This window comes from Gracilinanus agilis, chromosome 6 (genome assembly GCF_016433145.1).
Source record: "Gracilinanus agilis isolate LMUSP501 chromosome 6, AgileGrace, whole genome shotgun sequence".
Lineage (NCBI taxonomy): Eukaryota > Metazoa > Chordata > Mammalia > Didelphimorphia > Didelphidae > Gracilinanus > Gracilinanus agilis.
The window spans coordinates 198,066,246-198,090,299 of NC_058135.1; the positions used below are offsets into that span (position 1 = coordinate 198,066,246).

At 35.2% G+C, this 24,054-nt stretch overlaps 1 protein-coding gene across 5 annotated transcripts in view; it reads left to right on the forward strand.

Moving 5' to 3' along the window:
* The window catches only part of KCNIP4 (potassium voltage-gated channel interacting protein 4), a 493,493-nt gene that overhangs the window by 454,315 nt on the left and 15,124 nt on the right, over nucleotides 1-24,054 (forward strand). For 4 of the 5 annotated variants that reach the window (XM_044682314.1, XM_044682313.1, XM_044682315.1 and 1 more), the window contains exons 3-4: nucleotides 7,117-7,186; nucleotides 19,744-19,814. In XM_044682314.1, coding sequence (XP_044538249.1) covers nucleotides 7,117-7,186; nucleotides 19,744-19,814 — 141 coding nt within the window. Of the gene's footprint in view, nucleotides 1-7,116; nucleotides 7,187-10,459; nucleotides 10,518-19,723; nucleotides 19,815-24,054 lie in introns of all 5 variants that reach the window. The other variant, XM_044682316.1, reaches the window with a different exon arrangement.

The window sequence follows — 24,054 nt, forward strand, 5'->3', positions numbered from 1 at the left end:
ATGGAGTGTCTTGTCCATGGATCAGCCAGGAAATCAGTGTCACTGGATTAGAATATATATGTAAGGGAGTAAGCAGAAAGCTATGAAGGGCTCTGAATGCACAACATATATTTTCCAATTGCTCCTGGAGAAAATAGGAAGCTGGCTGGGGGTGGGAGGTGGGGCAAGAGGAGTGACATGATCAGACCTGCCTTTTACTATAGTTTGAGGTAGCAAGTCACTTGACCTCTGTTATGTTTAACTTCCTCTTTTGTAAAAATGGAGATAATGCTATTTAAGCTGCCTATCTCACGTGGTTCCCCATGGGATCCAATGAGATGTGTCTATAAAGTGCTTTGAAACTTTCAAGTAGTATTAAATGCTAGGTAACTGCACAGAGCTTTGTTATTTTATGTTTTTAAGAAATTTTGTTGATAGAAGCATTGTTGCAAAGAGCTATTTGCTATTAAAAAGAGAGTCACTGGAGTTTATGGAACACAAGTATGACAGATTAGAGCTACATTTTAGGAAGATTATAGCAGCTGAGTGGAGGATGGATTGGAGTTAGGAAAGACCATCAGGGCAACTGTGGTAGTCCAGGCATATGAGTGATAATATTCTAACTAGGATTGTGGCAGGGACAAAGAAAGGGAGAAATATATGAGAAATTAAGAAAGAGGAAAAGGAAGTAGCAGTGAGGAAAAGGGGAAGGAAAATGGGGTGGCACATACAAAGGCAGTAGAACTCAGGAGTAAAATAATAAGATAGAGCACTAAAAAAGATGATCCAAATAGGAGTATTATTGCAGTCATTTCTATAGCTTTTTATCAGTGATAAAAAACCAACATAAGATGAGCTGAGAGGTTTTCGTATGAGAATAATAGGGCTAGAGACCCATGAAGGTATGCAAAAGAAATTTTCTGTTCACACATGAATATTTCTGTGAAGCTCCATTTAGTCTGTCAGGTTGATCTCATAATGGTAATGATTCACATTCACACAATGCTTTCTGGTCTTCAAAGTACTTTCCTGTCAAGAGCCCTATGAAGTAAATTATCCCCATTTTACAGAGGAGGAAACCAAGACACCGAGAGATTAATTAGTAGTAGAGGTAAAAGTATTAATAATTGGCATTTATATCATGGCAGAGTTTGCAAAGTACTTTGCATACATTATTTCATTTGCCTTTACAACTCTAGAAGTTGTTCTATAGACAATATTATCCTAGACTCAGATGAAGGAACTGAGGCTCATAGAGATTAGGTGGCTTATCCAGATGAGAAAATTGAAGCTCAGGAAGGTTATTATTTGACTATAGTCACAGAGTTAGTTAAGTGTCAGAGGCAGGACTTGAACTGAGATTTTCTGATTCAAATAAATCATACAGGATCAATCTTAATCTTCTCCCCACTAAATGCCAGGCATTTTTTAGCATTTAAAGTTTTATTGAACAAAAAAATGGAACATGGGATTCTGAGTTCACAGAGCAAAGCAACTGTCCCACTGAAAATGAATCTTCTGCTATGTAACCTTACTAACAGGAACTATGGAAAAGGCATGGAATGTTTAAGTTATCTGAACAGCAAAAGGGAACTGGGGATAATTTATAGAGACTGAGAGAAAAATGGAGCCAGATAAAATCTAGACATGTTGAATATGCTGAATTTCATAAATTAACAACTGGTATTACTATAAATTGTTCATTGGGGAAAGTTTTTTGTTTTGTTTTGTTTTAATAGTAGGCACTGGAGTCTTCAAAGGAACTAGAGATTCCAAGAGGTAAAGATGAGGAAAGAAAGCATCCCAGGCATGTGGCATAGCCTGTGCAAAGGCAAGAAGGGAAGAGATGGAATGATATGTATAGGGCATAATAAGTAAGCCAGTTGGGCTAGAATATAGAGTACCTATGGAGAAATAATATATAATACGCCTAGAAAGATAGAGCTTAGCTAGATTACTAAGGGCTTTAAAAACTAAACATGGTAGTTTGTTTGCATTTTAACCTAGACATATGTTGACCCTGAGTATACCCATATATTCCTAGGTGTTATTCAGCTATATGTTTTTAGTCTCTATATGTTCATATTCAATCCTATGGCTTTGTTAATCACCTGCACCAGACAATCCTCAAATCTATATACATATAGAACCATCAGTCTCCCCTAAGTATATCTCCCATTTCCAAAGGCCTAATGTGTACCATCTGAATGTCCCACCTGCACTTCAAATTCAATATATCCAGAATTTAACTAATCCTAGCACCTATACTCGATCCTCCTTCTGAAATCTATTTCTGTTCATGCAACCCCAATTTCTTAAATTCAAACAACATAATGATATTTAGCCCTTCCCTATTTATTACATGTCAATTCCATCATTTATACATAGGGAAAAAAGAATCAAAGAATTTAAATGGTTTTTCTGGGGTCATTTGGCTGGTCAGTCTCTGAGGCAGGATTTAAACTCACATTTCCTGAGTTCAATCCCAGTATTCCATTCATTTTGCCACCTACATGGAGATCTGAGTGTCATTCCCCTAATCAATAAACCCCTGTGGCTCCCTACTGCTTCTATGACAAAATAAATACTCCCTTGTTTGCCTATTCAAGCCCTTCATGACCTGTCCCAACTTATGTTTCCAATATTATTATATATCATTTATCTTCTCACTCTCTGATAGTACAGCCAAACTGGCTTTCTTACATCTCCCTCTCTTCTAGTGCCCACCTCTATACCTAGAGTGTATGCCCTCCACTCCTCCACATCATAAGATTCCCTTCTTCAGGACATAGCACATGCTTCTACATGAAGCTTTTAGCTTCACATTAGCCAATGTTCTCCTTCCAAAACTATTTTATATTTATTCACTTTGTCTTTAATATATTTCATCTCCTGCAATATAGAGTAAGCTTAGAGTAAGGATTATAATTTTTTTGGTATTTCATCATAGCACAATGCCATAAAAACTTGTTAATAATTCATAGATGGAAACCTAGGAAAAGATAATATTCAGGAAGAAAGAAATGTCACTACCGCAGTTTCAAAAAGTTTAAACAATGTGAAGACTAAATAAAACAATTTAAAATGAGGGGGGAAAGCTACTAAACTATACCATTTCTCCAGGAATTTTACTACTGGGTTTATAACTGAAGTATAGTGAAAGATAATAAGAACCTTTATATTCCATCTTGAGATGATTTCTTTTAAACTTCACTCATATTTTGTATTTTATGACCTAAGCATATGTTCCATCCTTCAAATAGAAGGAACCCCTTTAGGGACAGGAGTAGTTCACTTTTGTCTTTGTATTCCCAAGATCCAGCACAGTGCTTTCCTTAACAAATGTTGTTGAGTGGAAAAGTATCCTATTTGTAACCGAAAAACTACAAAAGGAAACAAACAACTGGCCAGCAATTGGAGGGATGGCTAAAACACGTTGGTATATTAAGCAAGTACAATATCATTGCATGAAAAGGATAACCAAGATTTTTAAAAAATCAGAGAATCATGGGAAAACTTTTATGAACTGACGTGGAGTAAAGAATGAAAAAGAATGCATGACAGCAGTCACACAAATGAAGACAATACTTAAAGACAACAGAATTAAAATCAGTGACAAATATTGAAGCCAATATCTAAAGTTAAAATGCATTTCCTTTCTGTGTTAAAAGTGTTGGGTTTTTTTTTTTTTATCAAAATGCCCTATACTAGGGATACTGAGTAGTAGGTTTTCAAGGAAAGGATGAGTGACAACTTAAAGTTTTCCTAGAGGCTGTTCTGATAGTTTATATTACCCTATGATCTTTGAAGCACCACTAACTCTGAGATAGTATGATTCTAAAATTCAGGCATTTTTCTATTTTCAGTGTGTTTTGACATTTGTTATTTTATCCTTTCAAAAACCCAATGAAGTAAGGAAAGCAAGTATTACTATTCAGATTTTACAGCCGTCCTTGTTCTCCTGGGCCTCCTAACCTCACTTTGCAAGCAATTTTTGCTTCCTATGATTTTCTGAAATTGTATCTTTCCACATCTATTACCATATTTCAATATTTAATTATATTCATATATCAGAACTCATTCAGCCATTTCTCAGTTGATGGACAACATTTAGCTTCCAGTTCTTTTCTCATATTTTTCTTCTTTTTTTCTCCTTTTAAACCCCTCTTCAGAATTAATACAAGTTGTTTTGCCCACCTTGCAGACACGAAACTATTCAAAACATAAAACAAGCACAGAGATAATAGCTTTCATTTATAAAGCATTTTGTAGTCATAAAACACTTTAAAGATGATTCATAGTGATACAATAGAAAGAACTCTGCCTTTGGAGTCAGAAAAGTGGGTTTCAAAAACCTGCCAGTTATTTACTTTCTCTATAATTTTTGGGCAAATCTCCAAGTCTGTATCTTCCTCTGTTAAATGAGAGGTTTGGGCTAAATAGCCTTTAAGTTTTCTTCCAGTTCCATAATCCTGTTTCCACTGATGTTTGATCCTCATGGCAGTCTCAAGAGGTAGATATTATAAATATTATTATCCTATTTCTACAACTAAGAAAACTTGTAGTTGCTCAAGATTTACATAGCTAATAAATGGCAAAGCTCTGATTCAAACCCACATCTGAATCCAAGTTTACTGCTGTTTATACTACTCCATATGCAGTGCAATTTTTAATATATTTTTTTCTTTATGCTAGGGCAGGTAGTTATAAACTTACTGATCAAAAGTAGTTGAGAAGACTGCATGATTCAACCAATTCCTGCCTGTCATCAGTAATCGTCCTTACCTCTTGGCAACAGCATTTTAAATCCCTTACAAGCTTCCATCTCTGACCCTCCATAAATTTACCACCACTTAGCCAAGATCCATCAAGTTTGTACTCTTATTTTTATCACAACCAGATGGCTGGTATTGACATAGTCACTGAACCATATGTTTTCAATATATAAAAGTCTTTCAGTCAGCAAACATTTATTAAATGCCAGGCACTATGCTAAACGCTGGGGATATGAAGAAGGGAAAAAAAACAGCCACAGCCCATGTTGTCAAGGAGCTTATATTGTAATCAGGGAGAGTATATATAAATAACAATTTGAGATTTACAGAGTGTATACAGCAAATAATTTCTCCAAGTGAAGACATGGGTGAGGGAGAAAAGGGAGAAAGGAAACAAGAAAAGTCTTTTCCAGAAGGTAGGATTTGAAACGTAAGAGTTAATTTGCCTCTAGATGGTTATGTTACTTCCATATAGTCAAAGATCAAAAAGCTAATTTGACCAGAAAATTTGAGTCATTCATTTCTATGTAGACAGCGTCATTCTTTTATTGCTACACTTACAGATTTTCTTCTTTTTAGTTCTTAGAGATTGTCATTTCTGTGAAAGGGATATATTGATAGTCCATAATCACTTTTTTTCAAACTAAAGAATGAATTTTTTGTTTTACATGCATTAATATTCTTTAATTTTATTTATATATAATATATAATAATTTTATTTATATATAATATATAACAAAATATATGAATATATTAAATTAAGTATATATTAAATATATAAACAAACATTTAACATATTTAATATATTTTAAAATAGAATAAAAATAATATATTATCTATCACTTGTTATAATGTAAAAACTTATAATAAATATGCTCCTCAAAAAGAAACAAATTCTCATGTTAGCCATTTTCGAAAATCTATATCTCTTTCTTTTATTTCCCTCCCTGCTACCCTGTCCTCTCCCCTAAAAGGCAAGTAATATGATATAGATTATACATATATTATCATATAATACATATATCCCTTTTTGTCATTTGTGAAACAAGATACATATCACTAATGCCAGAGGAAAATTTATGGAGAAAAAAAGAGTAGNTAAATTAAATATATATTAAATATATAAACAAACGTTAAACATATTTAATATATTTTTACAATAGAATAAAAATAATATATTATCTATCACTTGTTATAATGTAAAAACTTATAATAAATACGCTCCTCAAAAAGAAACAAATTCTCATGTTAGCCATTTTCGAAAATCTATATCTCTTTCTTTTATTTCCCTCCCTGCTACCCTGTCCTCTCCCCTAAAAGGCAAGTAATATGATATAGATTATACATATATTATCATATAATACATATATCCCTTTTTGTCATTTGTGAAACAAGATACATATCACTAATGCCAGAGGAAAATTTATGGAGAAAAAAAGAGTAGAACTGCATTCATTCCCCATATGTTCTTTCTATAGGAGTATATAGCCTTTTTCATCATGAGTCCCTTGGAGTTGTCCTGTATCCTTGTTTTGTTGATAATAGTTATCATTCACAGCTGATCATCATACAATGTTATTTTTCCTGTATACAACAGTCTCTTGGTCCTGCTCATTTCACTTTGCATCACTTCATATAAGTCTTTTAAGGTTTGTTTGGTTGTTTGTTATCATCTTGTTTGACATTTCTTATAGTACAATTGTATTCCATTACAATTATATACTACAATTTGTCAAGCCATTCCCCAATTGATGGTCATCCCCTAGTTTCCAGTTCTTTGTCACCACCGACTGAGGTTGGTTGGTTGGTTTTTAATGTGATGTGGCAACATGATAGCACTGTTTGGGTTTTTTTTGATGTTGTTTTATGAAGAAAAGGGTCCAAAAATCATGTGTAAAAATTACATATTGTATTTTTCCCTTCATTCTCTATGACCCAAAGATATGGTGTGGTTCATAGGGATAGAGATTAGATTTTATTAGTGTAAGGGTCTCCTGAAGAAGGAAACACCTCCAGCAGTGCAGGTCAGTCGTCAGCTTCTCTGCAACTTGGAGTCTTATAGAGTTGCCTAGAACACTGAGAAGTGACTTACCTTGAGTAACAGCCCTTACGTGTCAGAGTCAACACTTAAACCCTGGTCTTCCTGACTTTTAGGCAAATTCCCTATGCACTGCACTACCCTTTGTGTGGCTTGTTGACATCTATATTAACTGTTTTCTTCCTTCCAAATGAATGTAATGCCATTAATTTTCCAGATCAGAAAATTCATAGTACAGAGAGCTCTGTGACTTACCCTCCAAAATGCAAGAATTCATTTTTTAAGGATGATTCACTCATATTGCCTCTCTGTAACTTTCTTTAGGAATGCCCCAGTGGTGTTGTTAATGAAGAAACCTTCAAAGAGATTTACTCTCAGTTCTTTCCACAGGGAGGTAAGTACAAATGTAAAGTTGTTAACATGTTCTGAAAATCTGCATTCCAGCTGTAATTTGGAGTGTGGTTTGAATCTTCCTCAAGAGCCTCTGATTGTTAAAAGGATTGATATATTTAAGTAACATAGAGGAGTCACAATTGAAACCAACTGGTTTTGTTAAAAACAAGGGGCAGAACTCTTTTTATTAGCCACTATGATTATTATAATGATGATATTAAGTAAACGTAGCACAAATATGACTTTTCCTTTGAATATGACTTGCTTTTTGAAGCCGTCCAGCAGCTCCACGAAGATTCCTAGTGGGTTGAACACTTAGAAAGGGGAACCAAGGACTGAGTGAAAATGGGTTACGGGTTAAGGATTAATGGAAAGAGAACATAAGGCGAGAATAAAGACACACAGACACAGAAAGTTTTGGTACAAGGCAGACAGACAGCGAGTAAGCTCTGATGGTCAAGAGCTTCATGGTTGGGAGCTCTGATGGTCAAGAGCTCTCTTGCCAACTGATGTCTTGTCACTTTTATTGGGGTTACAACAGTATGGGGGGAAGGGGAGAGGCCAGTGGCCTGATACATTAACATTATGAGGTAATCATCATAAAATGCAAACTGCCAAAACCTGAAACAATAGGTAGGGCTAAGATCAGGATCCAGGGTGGATATGGCCTAAGGCATCTACTGATGTTTGATACCTATGTTAATTGATCATAGAAGGAAAAGTAAGGAGACTGAGATAACTGACCTCTCTTCTGGGGTGTAGCCTTAGGGAAGGGCTAGGGATTTGGCAAGGTCTATGTTCAATTTGACTCAAGACTACAGAGATCAATCATTAGCAGTATAAGAGTTAAGCTTTTTTGAATACTTCTTAAAACAATATCACAACCAATGCATACCTGGATTGCTACACTTTTATTTGTCATTTATTTACTATTCCATGTTTCCAATTAGATATTCTAACTAGATTGTAATAGGATTTAACAAACTTGCTCCTAAGTGTGTACATTTGCCTGCAGAGTGTACTACTAAATGTTTAACTCACTGAAAAAAAAATTGTTTTACTACACCACACACTTCAAGCTTCATCTGCATCATTAACATTTTCTTCATCACTTTCTTAAATCTAGCCATTAAGAAAACAATGAATCAAGCTCTGATTTGTAGCATTTGCCCATTTCCAAGGTATAAATGTTCACACTGAAATTTAAACAATCAGCCCTCCAGAGGCAATTTGAACTGGTTCTAGCATGTCCCCTATATGTGCAACAATAAATTGAATCCTTTGAAATCTAGTATTCATAAATTAAAGCAAGCAATAAAATTGCAATGCAGCACAATTAGCCTTCTGACGATGGTTAGCCCATATTTTCTAATAACAACATAAAAAGAATTAGAAGAGAAAGGAAATAAGAATTAATACAGTATCAGGGGCCATGCTAAGCACTTTTCAAATATTATCTAACTTGGTCCTCACAACAACCCTGGAGGTGGATGGTATTATCATTTGACGATCAGAAAAGCAAAGTTTAAAATGACTTGCTCAGGATCACACATCTAGTTTTTGAGATCTGATCTGACCTCACCTCTCATGACTCCAGACCTAGTGCTCTGTGCATTATAACTTCACTTAGTTGCCTTAGTATAGATAGACTCCAGTTAGTGTAAGCTGAAAGGTAGGGTTTTAAATCAGGAGATTGGAGTTCAAATTCCAAACTTTTTTTTAACTGAGTGACCAAAGGCAAGGTAATTAACTTCCTTGAGCTTCAAATACTCCAAATCCAAAATTTCATCTAATATCGTTACAAGGAAACCACTTTTCACATTCGAACGTCATGGAGAATTGTGAGCTCCCTGCATTATAAAAAGGTCCATTAAACATATCCTTTCATTTCCACATATAATCTTGAAATTGTTTTAGACTCTAAAAATTATCCAAAGAATTAAGTATATACTCTCAACTTGTATATTCACATATATATATTCTAGAAATTTTTGCAGTCACAAACACGAATTGAAACCTTTTTTAATCATAGTAATTTATGAAGGTTATTAAAGGAAACAAATTCAATCCAGTTTCATGTTAAAATTTCATCTTTTTGGAAAAATATTATTTCTATATTATGGACTTCCTACTTTAAAATATATTCCCTTGGCAAAGAGTTTATTAAAATATTCAAACAGATGAGAAGAAAATCTCTTTACTTCTAAAAATTCTTTGATTGTCTGGGTTAATCAAAAGACATAAATTCACAAATATTATGCAATACTGATGGCTATAAATTTTTGAAAGACTCTTGACTTGCAATTTAAAAAATGATATTTTTTTCCATGATGCTAATGAAGGAAAAAAATGTTTTAAGGAAGAAAATTTTAGTAGCAATCATTTTCCCCTGACCCCTAAAAGCCCTTTTTTGAATAGTTTTTATGAACTATTTATCAGTTCTTGGTCCAGTGTGTTAGGGCCAAGGAAGGAAGAACAAAAATGATAGAGATGTATGTGTATGTATGTACATATACATTATGATACATATAAATACAATTTATTCACAGTAAAATGTCTCTAAATTATATGTGTATATAAACAGTGTATGGTGCATATTACATGATATACACATTATGTGATATATGTTTGATTAACATAATATGTGTATCCATTTCTTCCCAAAATATATAATTACATATAAATACATGTTTCAATAGTACTTCCAAAAATCTTCATGCAATTTTTTTGAATTTTTATTTTTATTTTATTTTTTTATAATTTTTTATTATTAGAAAAATTTTCTATGGTTACATAATTCATATTTTTACTTTACCCTTCACCCCCTTAACCCCCCCCCAAACTAACTTGCATTTCCACTGGTTTTAACATGTGTGGTCAGTCAAGACTTATTTACATATTATTGATAGTTACATTGGTGTGGTCTTTTCGGGTCTACATCCCCAATCATGTCCTCATCAACCCAAGTGTTCAAGCAGCTGTTTTTCTTCTGTGTTTCTACTCCTGCAGTCCTTCCTCTGAATGTGGGTAGCATTCTTTTCCCTAAATCCCTCAGAATTGTCCTGGGTCATTGCATTGCTGCTAGTACAGATGTCCATTACATTCGATTTTACCACAGTGTATCGGTCTCTATGTACAACGTTCTTCTGGCTCTGCTCCTTTCACTCTGCATCAATTCCTGTAGGTTTTTCCAGTTCACATGGAATTCCTCCAGTTTATTATCCCTTTGAGCACAATAGTATTCCATCACCAACATATACCACAATTTGTTCAGCCATTCCCCAATTGAAGGGCATACCCTTGCTTTCCAGTTTTTTGCCACCACAAAGAGCACAGCTATAAATATTTTTGTGCAAGTCTGTTTATCTATGATCTCTTTGGGGTACAATCCCAGCAATGGTATGGCTGGATCAAAGGGCAGGCATTCTTTTATCGCTCTTTGGGCATAGTTCCAAATTGCCAGCCAGAATGGTTGGATCAGTTCACAACTCCACCAGCAGTGCATTAATGTCCCAATTTTGCCACATCGCTTCCAACATTCATTACTCTCCACTGCTATCATTTTAGCCAATCTGCTAGGTGTGAGGTGGTACCTCAGAGTTGTTTTCTAATTATTAGAGATTTAGAACACTTTCTCATGTGCTTATTGATACTTTTGATTTCTTTATCTAAAAATTGCCTATTCATTTCCCTTGCCCATTTATCAATTGGGGAATGGCTTGATTTTTTATACAATTGATTTAGCTTCTTGTATATTTGAATAATTAGACCTCTGTCAGAAATTTTTGTTATAAAGATTTTTTCCCAGTTTGTTGTTTCCCTTCTGATTTTGGTTGCATTGTTTTTGTTTGTACAAAAACTTTTTAATTTAATATAATCAAAATTATTTATTTTACATTTTGTAATTTTTTCTAACTCTTGCTTGGTTTTAAAATCTTTCCTTTCCCAGAGATCTGACAAGTATGCTATTCTGTGTTCACCTAATTTACTTACAGTTTCCTTCTTTATATTCGTCTTTCTCCTTCATGAAGATAGATGCAAAAATCTTAAATAGAATACTAGCAAAAAGACTCCAGCAAGTGATAAAGAGGGTTATTCATCATGATCAGGTGGGATTTATACCAGGAATGCAAGGATGGTTCAACATAAGGAAAACCATCCACATAATTGACTATATCAACAAGCAAACCAACAAAAGCCTTTGACAAAATACAACACCCATTCCTACTGAAAACACTACAAAGTATAGGAATAGAAGGTCCTTTCCTCAAAATAATAAACAGTATATATCTTAAACCATTAACAAGCTTAATATGCAATGGGGATAAATTAGAAGCCTTTCCAGTAAGATCAGGTGTGAAACAAGGATGCCCATTATCACCTCTATTGTTTAACATTGTACTAGAAACACTAGCAGTAGCAATAAGAGAAGAAAAAGAAATTGAAGGTATCAAAATAGGCAATGAGGAGGGGCAGCTGGGTAGCTCAGTGGAGTGAGAGTCAGGCCTAGAGACAGGAGGTCCTAGGTTCAAACCCGGCCTCAGCCACTTCCCAGCTGTGTGACCCTGGGCAAGTCACTTGACCCCCATTGCCTACCCTTACCAATCTTCCACCCATGAGACAATACACCGAAGTACAAGGGTTTAAAAAAAAATTTTTTTTTAAAATAGGCAATGAGGAGACTAAGCTATCATTCTTTGTAGATGATATGATGGTCTACTTAAAAAATCCTAGAGAATCAACTAAAAAGCTTGTAGAAATAATCAACAACTTTAGCAGAGTTGCAGGATGCAAAATAAATGCACATAAATCATCAGCATTTCTATATATTTCCAACACATCACAACAGCAAGAGGTAGAAAGAGAAACACCATTTAAAATCATCCTAGATAATATAAAATACTTAGGAATTTTTCTTCCAAAACAAACACAGGTATTATACGAACATAACTACAAAACACTTTCCAAACAATTAAAACTAGATCTAAATAATTGGAAAAACATTCAGTGCTCATGGGTAGGACGAGCTAACATAATAAAAATGACCATTCTACCCAAATTAATTTACTTATTTAGTGCCATACCTATCAAACTACCAAAAGCCTTTTTTATTGCATTAGAAAATACTATAACAAAGTTTATTTGGAAGAACAAAAGATCAAGCATATCAAGGAAAATAATGAAAAAAAAAAAACCGTGAAGGAAAGTGGCTTAGCAGTACCAAATATTAAGCTATACTATAAAGCAGCAGTCATCAAAACAATATGGTACTGGCTAAGAGACAGAAGGGAGGATCAGTGGAATAGACTTGGGGTAAGTGACGTCAGAAAAACAGTGTATGATAAACCCAAAGAGCCCAACTTTTGGGACAAAAATCCACTATTTGACAAAAACTGCTGGGAAAATTGGAAGACAATATGGGAGAGATTAGGCTTAAATCAACATCTCATACCCTATACCAAGATAAATTCAGAATGGGTGAAAGACTTGAATATAAAGAAGGAAACCATGCAATTTTAAGGTTAAAACTCTATAGTTTGGTCTTTATATCTCCAGTACTTAACACATAGACAACTGGATGAAAGGATGAACTTTCATCATAATATTAACAGCTAAAGCATTCTTGGTTCCATATTAATTCACTGTTCAATTAAATTGAATTGAATGCTCTAAATTTTCACATCAATTGTTATTAATATTCTTGCTTTTTACACTAACAGCAGACAGCAGACCACAGTCTAATTTTTTCAGTCCATGTCTATAATCAACTGATTAGGAAATGTATAATTGCAAACATCTGTATGTGTGCACCAGTATTTCTTCAAGAGACACTTGAACTTCTTTTAACCTCTAGGAGTAGAAGGAAAAACTTCAAACTGGAAACATAAGTTATGTAACAAGTGAATCTGGGAAATGTATAAAACTACATTTCCCGTGATCCAACATGGTCCAACTGTTTTCCGTTTCCGACGTCTTGACGCAGGGGAGCGCTTAAATCTCGTGGGTTAGGAGGGAGTCTGGCTTCTTTGGCGGGGAGGGCTTGGCTAGGAGGCAGTATGGAGGCGGCAGTTTTGAATGCTTACAAGCGCGTGGTCTAATGATTTTATCTATCAACATGGCTTTAATTAAAATACTAATTTATATTATTATCACAGCCTTAATCATTTTTAATATTTACAATTATGGCAACCAGAAGTTTGGAAATAGAATTTTCAATTTTCTAGATAGCCTAAGAGGAAAAAGCCATGCGGCTCTGGGACCCAGAGTCTCAGAAGCGAATCTTCCAGATAGCCTAACTATAGCCATGCCTGTTTTTTGGCCATCTGGCTCAGCTCTTTTGAGCACTTTTTTAAAAAAGGAAAGTGACTTTCCTTGCCATGCTTTTGCTAAATGCAAGAGCACGTTTTTGCCTCCAGTGGGACTCAGCCGGCCAGTCCAGCCCAAGCCACCTTGGGAGGGAGGTCAGGCCAGCCGATTCGGGCTTTTGGCTTTAAACTAAAATGCCGGAGCCCAGCCAATGTGCTGCTGCTGCTGCTGTTGATGCTGCTGATGCTGCTGATCCTGCTGATCCTGACCACTTCCACTTCAACCCCGAGCTCCAGAACCTGAGATTTCCGGGAAGGAACCCAGACCTGCCGCCTTTGCTGAGATCGAGACCTCCAGAGACTGCTTCAGCTCTGATGCAAACCATTTGGGTAGTATATTCCCCTTTTTCCCTATTTCTAGCCTTCCACGTGTTTCTCTAAAGACCTAATTAGGCAACACCCACACAGACTCTACACGTGGGTAGTTTTCCTGAGCTTTTCTCTAACCCCAAGCCCACGTGGACCTAGCATCTGAACCTCTCAGGCGCTTGGCCTATTCAAACTTTTGCGATTATTAAAAAAACTGAACTTAGGGGAAGCCTATTCACCCCATACCTGCTCAGAACTTTGAACTTTTAGAAAAAAAAAAAAAAAAAAAAAAAAACTCAGCAGAACTCAATCAAAAGAACCTTAAATTGAAATCAGGGGTGAACTTTTAAAACCTCGGAACTGAATGAGCTTTAATTCTGTTTTAAAAAGCTGTATCTTACTGTATATTGTTAATTAGTTTTGTAAATTAATCTTGCTTATATCGTTGATATTCCTGTTGCACTGAATCATTTTACGCTAATGAAGTTTCTGCTTATGATGTTATTATATTTCCTAATTTACTTAAACGCTTACTGTATCAAAAACAATGCGGTTATATGTACCACCTATGAACATCTTATAGAGCACATGTCTTTTAAAATTTATTCTGTCTTGGTAATTGCAAAGAACCTTGAAAGTTTTCCATGCTTTAAATATTACCTTGTAATTTTACAAGAGATATTTTTTAACTTTTACTTTAAATCCTTAAGAATTGTTGTCTTAAAGGATAAAGCTTTTAGATATTTTATTATAAGAGATATTATTGCCTTAAATGGGTAGAAGCATTCCTATCCAGGATTTTTTTAAAAACAGGAAGCCAAGGAGCTCCTGTATATTCTTATCTGAGGATGATTATACCAGAAGGTTTCTTTTTTAAATATCACATTTTGCTATGGAAGCAATAACGGCATTTGCCAAGGGTTACAGGTTGTAACAAGTATATGATTTTAAACATCACTGTTTATTGTTTAAAATGTGCTATTGGAAATAATGGTACTCTATTTGAATGTGCATTGTGAATCTGCCTTTTGTAAGATCCATTTACACTCACAAAATGAAAGTCTCATTTTGGGGTAACATAACCCTTCTAGTTCTAAGCTATATATATATATTTTTGATTTTTAAAACATTTTTTAATGAGAGAAATTGATTTTTCCATTTTCTCATCTTGTACTGGAAGTACATATATAATCATTATTTATCCTTTTTCTGATTCTACAGCAAATACCTGAGCCTATAGGACTGATTTAAATGCCTCTCTGATTCCAGAAGGGAATATGAAAGCCATTAATAGTGCTAAAGAAAGCACATGGTCAGAGACTTGACTGACTTAAGATCTGCAAAATAGCAGTTCTATGCCAATACATTAGGGCTTGAAGTTTGGGTTTGAGTCCTGGAGTCCCAGTCTTTTCTAAAACTTTAGAGGACGTGGGTCCCCTCGACTTAGATTCCTAGAAAGCACCTAAGATTGGTTATTTACTTGGCTCACTTCCCTAAAAAGCTGATGATAAGTCAGATCAGAGAGAGACATTTTCCTTAAGTCCTGGCCCTGGATGGGTAATTGCACACTGTTGAATTCACTTTAATTAGACCTTCATTCAAAGGTCTAAGTTTATTTTCCCTAGATTTTTTTGCACATTTTACATTTCATTTCACAAGTTAATTTTTCATCTTTTTTCTTGAATTCTATTCTTTGTATTTTGTCATCCTTACCTGACCTGAGATACCCTTTTTTAGAAAAAAGGTGTGTTTAAGAATTACCTCACGGGGATATCTGTTAAGTTTTTTAAAATTCGATAATGTAAAAATATATGTATATTTATTTAACTCTTTTAGGAGTAATTTCACGGGGAATTATATAAAATCTTAGAAGAAAATGTATGTTTTGTAATCTATAATGTAAAGTTTAAATTCTTTTGAGAATAATTTCAGGATAAGGATCTTGCCATCTCCCCAGAATCCAGACAACGAACTTGTTTTGGTGAAGACACCATGAAGATGTCTGAGAAGCCTTCACTGTACCATGAAGACCAAAAATTGAACTTTGGGGTGCAGTTGATTGAACTATGGGGAGTTGAAATTGAGTTGTATGTATTGTTTTAAATTGTACACTGTTGTGCCAGTGGGGGACAGCCCCCCAAATTGGTTTTTTGTCAATGCGTCTAATTTTAACCATTTGTTCATCTATTTCTTTATCCCCAAATTCCTGAAAAATTTAGAAGCTGTTATTTTTACAGGTCCAGCGAAGAAAAAAGGACTAACCTTTTTTTTTGCCGGACCTCACGGGGAATTGTAACAAGTGAATCTGGGAAATGTATAAAACTACATTTCCCGTGATCCAACATGGTCCAACTGTTTTCCGTTTCTGACGTCTTGACGCAGGGGAGCGCTTAAATCTCGTGGGTTAGGAGGGAGTCTGGCTTCTTTGGCGGGGAGGGCTTGGCTAGGAGGCAGTATGGAGGCGGCAGTTTTGAATGCTTACAAGCGCGTGGTCTAATGATTTTATCTATCAACATGGCTTTAATTAAAATACTAATTTATATTATTATCACAGCCTTAATCATTTTTAATATTTACAATTATTATGTAGCCTTTGCCAAGTCGCTTCCTATCTGAGATTCAGGTTCTTTGTCTATAAAATGAGGAATGAGCTCCAAGGCCTCTTCTATGGAGTCCATCCCCAAACTGTCTACACTTGATTCTTCAGATTCAGTCAAAGGAACTTAAGAAAATCAGTAAAGCTGCACCTTGAAAACAGAATTTTGTCATTATTGTTAAGCTTTGGACCTGGTAACTGGGCTAGGTAGTTGGTACATGGAAAAGAGAGATCATATCTTCTTTTAAGTGTCATTAAGCATCCTTTCAATAGATCATGACTGAGAACCCTCTAATCACAACAGCTGGTATAAGTATCCATTATCACTCACAAGATTTGGCCAGCTGTTTTGCATTTTTTTTTACAGTAAATCAAATATATGCTGAGTTCAACATAGTACCTTAGCTATAGTTTCTTGCTAAATTAAGTGCCTTGGGAAGACACATTAAAGTAGTTTCCCAAAGAGTCTAATTAGGGGTTACGTTAGGAGAAATATCACTTCAATTATTATTATCTAAAAATGCTTTATGATACATTAGATATCTCCCAAAGAGTTATTTTATGCATATTCTATCTATAATTCAAATTTAAAATGTCAGTGTGAATGTATTATCATTTCATAGTTAAATTTCCTGGGTCCTGATGAGAAACCATACCACATTAATAAATGAAGCTTTGTCTTCATTGATGGTTTGCTTTAGTGTATGAAAATTTAACTCAGATATTGATACTCTGATCACTTGGGCATTGAATCTAAATTTCATGAGAAGATGAACTTCTTTATGAAGGGTGAAAGTTATGTTATATTGATGTCATTATTACTTTAAAAATTAAATTAACCTAAATTATTATCTTTGGGAATATTTCCTTAAAGCAATGGCAAGTTTGAACAAGTTTTGTGTGAAAATATTCATTTTCTGAAAGATATAAACATAATCAGGGAATGTAAGAGTGGGCTAACTCCTTGGGTGCTTTTTGAATTGTATTTGTCAATAAGACTAGGGAGTGGCTTCTTTATACTGTTGACTTTAGAAAAGAAAGTTTATCTTCAATTCTTTTTCTAGATAAGAGTAAAGGAAACTCATCTTTTTGGGAGATAAGTAAAGTATATTTTTTTGAATAAGTGTTTTGAAATTTCAAAACTTCGAAGACGCTATTTAAGAAAAGAAAAAAGAGTTCTTGTTCTATAACAAATATTACATTCAAGTGAAATCCAACACCTGGGGACAATAAGTATTTTTTTTTTATTTTTATTGTGATGCAAAACACACTTCCACATTGGTTATTGCTCTTACAACAAAGAGCAAACTCATACGTAACCAAAACAAAACCATAAACATACTGATGTGAAAGAGGACGCCAACAGTTTTTTTCCCCTGGAGGCGGAGGCCAAAATCTTTCAGGATTGTCCTAGATCATTTAATTGCTGAGAGTAGCCAAGTTTTAAGAGATAATCATTATACAATATTGCTGTTATTGTATACAATGTTCTCCTAGCACTGCTTATTTCAGTCTGCATCAATTTCTGCAGATCTTTCCAGCTTTTTCTGAAATCATCTGGCTTATCATTTCTTATAGTCCAAAAGTATTCCATCACCAACATGTACCACAATTTGTTCAGCCATTACCCAATTGATGGACATCCTCTCAATTTCCAAAGAGAAGATATGTGTTAATTATGAGTCTGATTAATAAGGCCTCTTGCAGAATGGACAATTTGTGGGTTTTGTTGTTTTTTTTTTCCAAAAATAGCCAAACCTAACAAAGCTAATTGGTTCATCTCAGCATAACCTGGTATCCATCAATGAGGTCATGCACCAGTGCCCGGATCAACCAGGCATGTACTCCAGAGAAGGTAGGGATCTCAGACTGTGAGGAAGATCTGGGATCTGGGGGCTGGGTCCCTCTAATAACTTTATTGGCTCAGATCTCTGCCTCAGTAGTTTTATTTGTAATTTGATAAATTTTAAGACCACAAATGCAAATCTGGGTAATTAGAATGATGGCACCATAGACAGAAATAAAGAAGGAAATATTTATAGGGATATGTTAAGCTTGCAATATCTTGTAGGACATTTAGTTTCAAATGTCTACTTAGTCAATGATGTTAGATCTTATAGCTCAGGAAACAAACAATGTATGCATACGTAGATATGCATGTATGTGTGTTTATGCACATATTCATGATAACTGAGCCTATGGAATAAGATCACCAAGAGATAGAATGACTTGTATATGTATGCTTCTAAAGAAAAAGGTGATGAATAGAAATAAGACATAGTTTATATCAACATATATCTTTTTTTTTCAAATGATGCTTTCTCTAATGGAGGGAAGGGAGAGAAGAAGTTAACTGGATATTTTAATATAACAAATTAGTTAATTTTTTTAAAGAATGAAAAGAGGATCCATGATAGAGCATTGGTGAATATCCATAGTTAGGATGAGCATTTTGGATGATGATCTATCATATCATAGGAAATTAGGAAGTAGTTAGACACATCAGAGAAGAACCAAGAGGGAACAGTATCATCAAAACCCAGGAGAGGTAAAATTATCCAAGGAGATTAGGTAGTCAATAGTGTTATATGCTACAGAAAAGTCAAGAAGGATGAGAACTTAGGAAAGGCCATCAGATTTCTTATTGATAACTTTGGAGAGAACAGTTTTAGTTGAGTGATAAAGTCAGAAATCAGATAGCAAAGTGTTGGGAAATGAGTGGGAAGAAACAGTCTTTAAAAGACTGTTTCAGAGACCAAAAGGAAGACAATGAATCATGATATCAAAGGGTTTTGAGATATAGAGATTGGAGGGAAGGTATTTTTTTTCTCAGTATAATGTGAGATGAAGTCATCAGTTAAATGGTTAGGGGGAAAGTTAGTAAAGGAGGCTTGAAAGAAAAGACCATTTCAGAAATTGCTTCAGTGGGAATTATAGCAGAATCAACTAGGAAGAAGGTACCAATCTACATTTGTAGAGGGAGTTGTCTATATCAAAGAAATCACCAGTCAGGACTAAATTCAAATTTTCACTAGAATTAACTTACAAAAATTTTCCTTTACACATGGTAAAATTAAAAGGGATCCTGGTTGAATTCAATAATCCAAATACTCTATTTTCTAGTTATTTGTTTTCTGAAATATTCATTGCAAATACAATGCCAAATTTTTTAAACAGGATAGAAACAATTTTGACAGAGATTCACTGTATACTGTATGAGTGGGGAAAAAAAGTCCTGTAATATATATTTTCAAAACTTGCCTGTCTTGCTTCTTTTTTTAATTTCAGATTCAACAACATATGCACATTTTCTGTTCAATGCATTTGATACGGATCACAATGGATCTGTGAGCTTTGAGGTAAGGGCTCCATCTGACAAATGATACTGACAACTGTTGCTTTAATTTAAAAATTCCTTAACATTATTAGTAATTCAGCAATTTCACCATATTTGATTATGAAAATGAAAACAAGGAAAATGACATGCAGAGATTTCTTTTTCAGCACTGAAATCCAAGACACTTTTAAATGATATATCACTCAATAGCAATAAAAATTACAGCCTACATTTAGTTAGATGCCTAGTACTTCGGATCTCTCTGGCATGAAAAAAGGTTGTCTCCCAATTTTATTAGTAATAGCAATTTGAGGGAAGTCTCCTATTAGAATAGTAAAACCTCAGTTAATGAATCCCCTACACCTGAATTTTCATGGTAAAATTAATCATAATCTTTAAAGATATCTTCATTTGTGAAGGCCAGGAAACCTAGAAACACATGGATGCTAGATGAAACAAAGAAGCATTCCAGGTTCCAGGGGCTGAGCTGCAGCTGGGGAGGTGATGGCAGTTGAGAAGATTACAGTGGCAAGAGCTTGGCAGCAATTGAAACGTTGACAGCCAAAATCAAGAGATGCTGGAGGAGAGTGATGATGGAGATAGAGCTAGAGGAGGAAAAAATGGCAGCACCATCACTGCATGCATGGGACAAAGAATCCATTTTAATGCTTCCTATATTATTGTAATGGTCCAATTATAGACTGACTGGATACTGACCACACTCCTGTAATGAAAACTTTTTGAAATGCAATACAAGACATGAATTAATGCTTTGGTGTATGCATCTGACCTAAAGGAATTTACAGTCTAGTAGGGAGATACACACACACACACACACACACACACACACAATTATGAGAGCATGAGAAAGTTATAAAACAAAGTAAGAACTTCTTTCATGGGGAGCAGGGAACGCTTCCTGAAGGTGTTATTTGAGTTAGTCTTTAAAGGATGGATAGGGACTCATCAAATGATGAAGAGAAAGAAGGACATTCTGATATGGAAAATAAGTAGGGAAGTGGATATATTTATGACACCATTTATGACTACCAAAGTTGTCATTGTGAAGACCACTTTCTATGTTCACCTCACTTCTTTCCTCCCAACCAGAAAGAAGGTAGGATCAAAAATTTATTTACCATTCTTTCTCTGCCTACTAGATTGAATTGGAGGCAGGGCTTTCTTCTCTAGAGCTTCCTAGTTTTCTGCCTCTTCTTTTATCCTCTGCCCTTTTCCTGGGTCTGGGAAGTTCAGTGAGATTTAGGCATAATCTCAGGAGCTGAGGCCTCTCCTTCCCTCAGTCAACTAGCATTTGTAGAGAAGTGCTGGGGATCCAATGAGAGATAAAAGATCTATTCTTAAGGAGCTTAGAATCTAAGGAACTCTTCTAATGTGCCACAACTATTAGTTATAATAATAGAATTGAAAGACTCTGAATCAGAGGGGCAGTGAATAGCCTCTGACTCATGTGGAATTTTCTCTTGCTTGGTGTATGTTTGTGTTTTCTGGAGGTGAAAATAACACCACCACCACCACCATGCATACATATACCTTCCATAAATGATTTTTAAGGAAATGACACAGAAAACCAGAGGATATAAAATTATAATATAAATAGGTTGTGATGACTTCAGGTAGTCTTTTCCTGACTAAGCCAGAATGACAGATTCTTGATTGTATAAAGTAAAAATCACTTCAGAGTTGCCTTCCTCAGCCTAGTCCACAGCTCCTGATCGTTGTTGAAAACTTAACTGCAGACAATGGAAATAAAATAATTTATAACAGAGAACCAGACACCCACGTTCCCATCAGCAGTTGTGGGAATAGAGGGAAATAACTTAGCAGGAAAATGGGAAACTTTTTTTTCATATCTGCATGAAAAAAGAGAGATGGAAAAAGGTGTAGAAATGAGAAGAGAAAGTGAAATAAGAAGATGGAGTTCTACTCATCCACAGTATTTCACAGCCTCGGAATGTGCACCAATACTTGGGAGAAAGAGAAAAAAAAAAGTTCCATCCACTGCTGCTGAATTTCACAGCTGGAAAACATTCATCAATACTTGAAGGTCCTCCCTCAGTCCATTCACTGATGACTAATCTGCCCATGGTGGATAAAGCTTCTAAGATGTTCACTGGACACCACCATCACACTCCCTCTGTCAAATGCCTGTTTGGGCCATTTCTCCACCATTTCTCTGGCTGCCATTGCTTCTGTAAAATATAAAACAGTTGCTCCTCTCTTTCTCTCTTGTTCTAGAAATTAAGGAAGGCTGATAATATATCTCAAGATATTCTGCCATTATTCATCTTTACCTTGGGAGATTTTCAATACAAATCTTGTCCATAGGATGTTAAACATGTGCGTTCTTTACAAAGGGGATGGAGTTAAGGCCATTTCATGATGTTAGAGAAGCCACATTTGGAGAGAGAGGAAATTTGACTTACTGACAATGAAATATGGTTAATGGGACATTCTCTTCAATTGTTGAAATACTACTGGTTATAACACAGTTAATCTATTTTCTAACAAAAGATAAAAATAGGAGCCAAGTTTCTCTAATATTTTGTTTTTAATTCCTATTGTGTTTTCTGGAGGTGATAAAGATACTCCCTTGCCCCACCCAAAACACACACACACACACACACACACACACACACACACACACTCTCTCTCTCTACACCTCTCTCTAGGTAAATGGTTTTCTGCTTAAATGAGGAGGCAAAAGATCAGTTTGAATGAATAACCTAAAAGGTGAGCAGACATTGGCCTGCCCTTGTGAAGATGGGATTAACTCTCCCCTGCCCATTTTTAGATTTAATCACCAGAAGCTTATACACCCCACTTATCTTTAAGTATGGGGAGGTCTGTCCCCTAGGCAGTCCTATGCAAAACTTTGCTTGCAGTTGGTCCATGTAAAGTGGAAGGAAGGCACAGGAAGTGATGAAAGGAAGGTCTTTAAAAGTGGCAAGAACTTTCTGTGAAGAGGTCTTTGGCCTTCAACTTGACCTTAAAGGAGCTCCAGCTGGGGACCTCAGACTGCTCTTGAATTTTCCCTTAGAACTACCATTTGGGTGAGTGAAAAAGGCTGACTTCCTTTTCCTGGTTTTCCTGGAGGTACTAGCCTCCTGAGAGGCCTCCTGGTCATGGAGGAGTCCTGGTGGCAAAAACCCTTGTTTAATTTACCTCTGGGCCCCCTTTGCTGGGGATTCTGAAGCCCTGCCTGCTTCAGACCAGGCCAGAGTAATTATCCACCCTCTCTCTGATTTCCTTACTTTCACTCTTTCTCCTTTTGTAAATAAACTACCATAAAAAAAGTCTTTCTGACTTGAGTAATAATTCCTGGTGACCACATTCTTATAAATTTAGTCCAAATTTTTAATTTTTAACCTTTACACCCTTCAAAGGGAAGAGAAGGGAGTGATTCGTACTCACTACTGCTTCAAAAAGAAAAGGGCAACTACAATTCTACCTATGTAAATAGTTACCCACCCTTTTTTCCCCTTTTTATTTAATATGCTATGGGCTAATAATATAGGATTAAACTTAGAATTCAGTAAAGTTGATGCCAAAAGCTTTTCAGCAGTTTTGTGCATCAGGGAGCAAATGAGCCAGTCCCTTCACAGATAAAACTAAGAAGGTACAAATGCAAGTACTCTTGAAAGCAAATTGAGTTTTTGGCAAGTGCTTGCAACTTCCTGCTTGACAGATTTCAATTACCATGCGGAAAAGCTAGGAGCAAAAATGAGATAGGCTACATTGAGTTCCCATTTTACATCAGCACAAAATAAGGTAGAAATTCATTTTTAAGTAACTGTTTATTGAAATGGAGATTGCATCATGCAGAAAAGACTGTATAACCTCAGATGTCATTAAAATAAAAGGAAAACTGATTAGTGTTAGGAAGTCCACATCTGTCTTCTGAGGTAACTAGATTCAGAGCATACAGAAAAAGAAGGCACTTGAAGAAGAAGTTGTGAACTAGGTCATTTGTTTTAACCAATGGAACTCAGATTCCTACCCTTACAATCTTGGACTCCAGTAACTGAGCTTCCCTGACACTTGCTTAGAATCAAGCAAACATACTATTTCCTAGTCATTTCTAAACCATGCTACTTCATACAGATATTCCCTTTATTAGAATATGTACTAATAAAGGGCAGGGAATTTCTTGATATAGCATTTGTATTCTCATTTCTTAACATAATCCTTGGCACCTAATTAGTATTTTTTCAACTTGAAAATTCAAGTATAATATATATATA